At 41.1% G+C, this 7059-nt stretch overlaps 1 protein-coding gene across 1 annotated transcript in view; it reads right to left on the minus strand.

The window, feature by feature from the left end:
* LOC106906069 (adenylate cyclase type 6-like) overlaps nt 1-6222 on the minus strand; it is a 51046-nt gene extending 44824 nt beyond the window's left edge. Inside the window, exons 1-2 of the mRNA XM_014971154.2 lie at nt 5994-6222; nt 424-670 (exon numbers count right to left, since the gene is read on the minus strand). Of these exons, the coding sequence (XP_014826640.2) occupies nt 424-443 (20 nt within the window). The 5' untranslated portion in view covers nt 444-670; nt 5994-6222. The remainder of the gene's footprint in view (nt 1-423; nt 671-5993) is intronic.
* Between the last annotated feature and the right edge of the window lie 837 nt (nt 6223-7059).

Genomic DNA, 7059 nt, shown 5'->3' on the forward strand with positions numbered 1-7059 from the left:
GTTCTGCTAGTAATAATAATTTGATGCTGATGTGTTAAAAGATTAACTATTTCTAATAGCGTTTAAGTACTATGTGTAAAACTTAAACCAATGTATTGTTTCACAAGATGCTCAATGATCCTCATGTAATTTTTTATTTTTCTTGCTGGACTACTTTATTCTGGTAATATTACAGCTTATTTTTCCTACTTAATACAAAAAAATCCGTCATAGAGTTGAATTCAAAGTGAAAGTAAATAAAAGCTATAAAACACTATTGTCAAACAAGAAGGCGGCTCTAGAAGAGCTGACTCTGAACTGTGGAAACCCAAGGTGAAAAACGATACAGATTTTCTAAAAATGAATTCTTCCAAAACCAAAAATTCAGTTAATCAATAAAATCAATTTACCGCCCAGCCCTACCTGTAGGAGCTGTCTGTTTACCTGTCAGGGTTCTGGTACATGTTCCAGCCCTTTCCCTTACGACCGGTTCACTCATTTATCCCCCTGGACGAAATTTTGACGAAGAGAGGAGAGGTTTGCAGGCGCCGTGTTGCACGGCCGGAGGCTTGGAGTAAACAGCGGGCCGACTGACACACCAAACTCCAGATGGTGGTGCCACACCCAACAAGCAGAGCCTAATTTAAATAAGACTGGAGTGCCAGACCTATCTCCACGGCTTCTGCTGGCTCTGGAGGGAAGAAAGTCAAACATACAAAAGAGTGACAAGTTGATAGACGTGTCATCGTGTTTTAACAATAAATGAATATATAAGAGGTAACATCAGGATCTGAAAATTAAAGCAGATATTTTGTGGGGGATATATTATACACAATATATTTTTAAAATAGCAAATAAATCAAAATTGCATTTAATTGCTATGCATAAACTACACAAATTCCCATAAATTACATTTCCTACCTTCGCGGTAGCAAACTGTAGGACAGTTTTATTGGAGAACAACCTCCAAACTTAAGCAGCAAACCAGAAGCTACAGAGTTGTTTTATTTTTTTCAGATCCTATTTGTGGGCATAAGTTCATCCTTTCTGACTCCAGCATGACCCATTCTCTGATATAACCTCTCTAAAAAAAGCATTTTGGAGTCAGCCAGGACAAAAAAGAACAGATGGACTACCCGAAGCTCTGTTTATAATCTCAATCAATGATAAACAGACAAGTAAAAACATCCAGATAAAAGCTGCCAGACAGCAGGACATTGTCAAAACCATAATGTTTTATTCAAAGTGACAGACTCTGCAGGCCTGTGGGCCGAAATAAAAAGTACAAATAGAAACATCCAGAAAGTCAGGATGTCAGGGTTTCATCCACATCAGAGGTTACAGCAGAGGATTTCGGCTCGATGAATTACATGTTACAATATTATTATTCTAAAAATATGCATCGCGCTTCAAGTTGAAGGTTATTCTGAAGCTGAGGTGTTGGATAAAGAACAAGAACCATTGGACCGGACCATTGCAGCTTTTTGTGGCCCTCTAGACCAGAGGGACACATCAAAATAACAGTGTGAGGCTACATTTTATCAGTCAAATAAAAGCGGGTTTTTATCTGTATAATGCCAAATTACACCAGTCAATCCCTCCCACCCAAATTTTCACAATTCTGCAAAAATTCATGCAAAAACCATGCATGAATTTTTGTATTGGAATACTCACAGTTCCAATGCATAACTGTGAGGGTATTTGAAATTGTCTGCAAAAATATTGGGGTTATGCGACTGCACTGCTGCCTCTGGATTACTGGATGTCAAACTGCAGTTCATGACTGATATGGCAAGAAACAAAAAGTCGTATTTACTGTCATACATAAGAGCAAATATTGTAAAATGTCAGATCACTGATTTTGATTGCAAAAAATATCACAAAAAATAATTGCAAAATCCTGGAGGTACTGATCAGGTTGAAAAGATGTTCAACACCATTTGATTTAAATAAGCACACAGCTGTTTACTAATATTTTAACATTTTGTTCACGGGTTTTACCAATACATTCTGGCCCTTTGAGAACATTCATGGTCTTGATGTGGCCCAAAATAAAAATTCGTTTGACACGTTGATGTTCAACCTCCCACCTACGGTCAAAAGATATTGATCACGACCAAAACAATAAGATTTTAATTACAAGCAGCAAAATCTTTCATCCATAGGTTCAGAGTCAGTTGAGGTGTTTCGACCATCTGGTCACCTCCCTTTAGAGGTATTTCCCACTAAGTGGAGACTCTAGGGGCGAGGAAGAAATATATATACTTTCAGCTTGATGATTGCCTTGAGTTCCTCAGAGCGGTGTGGAAAGAATCACTGAGAAGAGGAATGAAAGGTCGGACAGATGGATGGACGAAGATATGCATGTATTTCTTGTGTAACTGATCAAGCAAACATTAATGACACACATTAATTTTTAGTGAGTATAGCTCCGATCTGCTGAGCCAGAATAAACCCTTAAAGGTGTGTTTGTGGTGACACCAGGGGTGAACAACATGGACGTAGAATTTAATCAAGATATTTTGCGTTTCTGTTGCACCAATCACTTCTGATACCATTACAGATATCCGAGGTTTAACATTGGTACTGAATTGACTTAAACTGTTTCTTTAAAAAAAAAAAAAAAAAACATAAATGTGATGAACTACAAATTTATTTGATAACTCTGCACCGGAACAGAATATTTAAATATTTACCAGTAGCTTCACAAGCTGGTATATTCAAACATGTAGAAACAACACAACTTTAATTTGCTCAGTCAATGTAAAGTAAACAATAAAGAAACTGACGAAAACAATAGGCTAAACATATAGAATTAAACTGCAGCAAGAGCAATTCTAAATATAATGTGAAATTAATAAGTCATGACGTCACTCAGAGCTCAGAGCATAGCATTAGACTGGATAGATCTGCCCTTATTCTATATCTATAATTATTTTCAATATGAGGATCGATACAAACATTAATACCGGATCTGTGCATCTCTAATTGTGATACAAATAAAAGTGAAGATAGGAACTATTTATCATGTCTTTAATAAGTAACACTATGGCTGTGGCTGCAAGGCACAGCATCTATAGCACCGAGCTTAAAAAAACGCATCAAGCTTTTCCAGGACTTCATTTACTTAAAGAAACATGATCTACATTCCTACACTGTGCACAGACACTTCATTTAATGCCTATTTTTTTAATTTACAGAAGAAAAAACAGTGGAGAAAACAGCAAAACATAACATTTTAGTCAGATTTATTTCCATTAACCAAAATGTATCTAGAACTTTTTCACAATAAATGATAAATTAAATTCCCACCCATAGCTGACACCAAGATAGTAGCAGCAGATCTTTCTAGTCCTTTTACTTTAAAAGATCAATTTATCCAGAACATCTCATAAATGCTCAAGTGGATAGAAATCTGAAAATTTGAGGGTGAGTCAATATTCACATGTTGTGTTTCTCAAATAATTTTTGCTCTGTATTGCAAAAAGACTCCACAACCATTGGTGATACTGCTTCCAAGAAATGATGTAGATATTCTGCAAAAATGCCTTGGTAAGCAAAAATCCAAACTGATGGTGGGACCCAAGGCTTCCCAGGAGGGTGTTGTGCAAATCCTCACACTGTCCATCAGTGGCCAGGCTACCTTCCTGTTCAATTCTGCTTGATTCAAATCTCGCTTACAGCACTACCTGGGATTTCTCCCATTTACTGGGATTCCTCCGGTTTAATTTCAACCAGGTCAATCAGCGAGCACAAGGAAAAGCTGCGAACGATGATATCACTTTTCTGTTCTGTTTTAGAAATGTGGTTTGCCTGTGGTTTTAACAAAGCACCAAAGGAAGTGAACAAAATCTGAGTTGGTCACACTTCCAAATATTAAACCAAAACCTTGTTCAGGTCAGTACTTCTCTCTTCGCAGTGGAGGATGGTTGTTTACAGCACAACTTCCAGTAAGCTTCATAGCGTCGAACTGGCGCATTACATTCTTCAAATGTTATTGATATTTATATTTCAGTCCCCTTTCAACTTTGGGGAAACAAGCAATTACAACCTGGGTAATATTCTGATGACCATAGTGCTACAAATAACCCATAATTTAACTTTCTTTCCATCACAGCAATAGAAAAGAAACCAAAAGCCTTGCTCTCCCCAAATCTTAGTGTGCTGAATTTATACCAGATCAACTGGTCAAATGTATCATCAGCATGCAAAGCTTTACTGAATTACACTTCAGATTTATTACTTAGTAAATGCTGCATTTGGAAACTCTTTTGCACAGATTTTATGTTGACCATGCAGACCAGTTTTCAAGATCCAGTTCTTGAGATTCATTTAAATCTTCACGGGTGCCAGTTTTTCCTGCAACACAGCAACTTTAAGAACAAAATGTTCACCTGCTGATGTCCTGATAAAGAGATACTAATCAGTGTGTTCACTTCACCTGCCAGTGGTCATAATGTCATGCCTGATCAGTGTGGGTAATAATAGAAATGCTCTGTGCGGATTTCTGATTGGATCATGAAAAGGCCACATATGGTGGATCTTCCCAGGCCACCAGTCCACCAGATCCTCCACGGCTGCAGCTTCGCTGCCTTGTTGCAGAGAAAACAGCTTCTTCTCGCCGTATTTCGCTTTCTTTCGTCCAGCACCCCTCCTCCTCCTTTCGCTGGATCGACAAGATTCAAGGGGAACCAGCACCTCCCCTCCCCGCCCCGCCCCTCCTCTTCGCTCTCTTCCCACCTCTCCCTCCCCGTCTGTGTCCCTCGCTCCCCCCCGCACAAGGTCGACCAGCTCATACCCATTTGCCAGCGTCGCGTCGCGGCTCTGCCAGTCGCTTGCTTGGTGCCTGGCTCAGCTCTCCATCCGCTCCCTCTCTCCGTCCCTCTGCTAAAGGGGAGCAGTGGGGAAGCGAGAGAGGCAGTGGAGGGTAGGTGGGTGGGTGACCATTGCTCTAAGGGGGCATTTTCAACCGGACGCTGGCCGCAAACAGCGCGCACTGACTCATTCATGTCGCGCGTGCACCCCTCTGTCCCCAGGTCACTTCTCACCCAGATGATGCAGATGCAAAACCCTTTCAAGGAAATTAAAAACTGCTTAATTTAATTTTTATTCTGGTTTTCAGTCCCTGCATCTGCTGCGGCTCTGGTGTCTGGATGCCGTGCACACACAGGCAAGGCCGTGTGTGTGTGTGTGTGTGTGTGTGTGTGTGTGTGTGTGTGTGTGTGTGTGTGTGTGTGTGTGAAAGAGAGAAAGAGAGAGAGAGAGAGAGAGAGAGGGCCCGCATTCAAACAGCGTAGGATTCCTGTTACATAACACCGTGGCCTATGTGACAACCACAGCGGGGACCAGAGAAACCATTCCCGAGTCAGGACACAAACACGCCTCTGTCAGTCAGAGATGCACGCATTGTGTGTTAGCTGCAGTCAGTGTCCTTCAGTCTGCAGCAACGCGATGCACTCCCAGGATTAAGTGCACCGACAAAACATGAAGTACACGGGAAATAAACAAGTTATTATAATGCTGCACATTCCTCAGCATCAGCCAGAAGATGGAGGAACAAACATGCTCTGAAAAAAATATATATCCAACCCATTTTGGGACGCTTTAGTTTGAAGTTGTCATAGAGAGAATTGCCAGTTTTAACACCCTCCGGAGCCGTCAGCTGCACCAAGAAGCGCAAACGCACAGCGATGCGTCTCATCCTCCTCTACCTTCCCCGCAAACACAAGCGCAGAGATGTTGTTGCTGTCCGCCAGTGGAGAACATGTACTGACCGTAAATCCTTTTGCCACCGCCACTAATGTGAAAGCGGAGGCCTCGCAGGGTCTGTCGCCAGCTATGTCATTCTCTCCGGCACAAATGAAGCGCTCGGCGGAGAGGTGGCGGACGCGCACACGGCCCAGAGAAAAATAGCGTATGGCGCGTTTGTATGACTTTATTTCGGCCTGCAGCGTGCGGCAGTAATTCCAGAGAAGGGAGAGGGAGGGAAATAAAAAAGACAAAAACGGACTCACTGTGATCATCTTCTGTTTATATTCCCGGACACGACTGCAGCTGACAATCCGATTCTCCGCGCTGGTCGGTCGGAGCGGCCAGGGTGGAGGAGCATTTGTAGCCAGGCTGGTCAAGGATGGCTCGGTTAAATTGGTCACCCTGTGGTGGATCTCCTCCTGTCGTATTCTCGCTCCACACTCACTTGCCTCTCCTCCCCCTGACCCTCTCGGCTTCAAGCACCATTGTCAAGGCGGAGAAAACACAAACGCCGCACATCCGATAATGCCTTTCAAAATAAAACACTCATACACGTGATTAATACATTCACAGTCTCGTAAATGAGACTTGTAATCATGGTCTGACTCATTCCGTTTTGCTTATTTACTTTTATAATGATTTATGACTCAGGTTTATTTCAGCAACAAGGCCATCAGAGTGCTTAAAAACATCTTAAAGACATCTTATAGTCGACAATTGTGAAAACAGATGACACATTTTGTAAAGTGCCATCATTAAAATCATCAGTACACATCAAACATGTTGCTTAATATTACATTTATTATCTTTCAAAAATAATACCACATGTTTGATACCAGTTGTCAATTATTCTAGGGGGTTTGTCAGCAACTGACTTATCAAGAGGAACTGAACCTCCATCAACACTGCAGGATTCATCATGGCTAATGTGCTGCACTCAGAGAAAATAATAGGAAATCATGGTCAAATGTTGGCTGCAGCCGATCTCATGTCCACTTGGATGAAACTGTGATTGACAGAAACTACTTTGTTCGTCTGCCCTAAGGTAACTGGTGGTAAAATCCCATTTTTTGTCATAGTGACACTTTTTGATAGTCAAATCAAAGATCAATAAGTGTAAATTAAATTCCAATGGCAGCTCAATGGCAGCATGAAAACATGTGCTGCAGTAACTGCGATATTTACATCTAAGCAGTTTTTTAATCTAATGTTTATTTTTAAGCATTTATTCACCCGTTTTGTACATCCAAACTGTGTCCAACAAAACTTTTACTCTTACATCCAATGAGATTTTGTCCCTCTTATTCTTCCTCTGGCCAGGAAAAACTT

The sequence above is a fragment of the Poecilia mexicana genome, unplaced genomic scaffold (assembly GCF_051168715.1).
Source record: "Poecilia mexicana isolate PSO_F unplaced genomic scaffold, ASM5116871v1 scaffold_7, whole genome shotgun sequence".
Taxonomy (NCBI): Eukaryota; Metazoa; Chordata; class Actinopteri; order Cyprinodontiformes; family Poeciliidae; genus Poecilia; species Poecilia mexicana.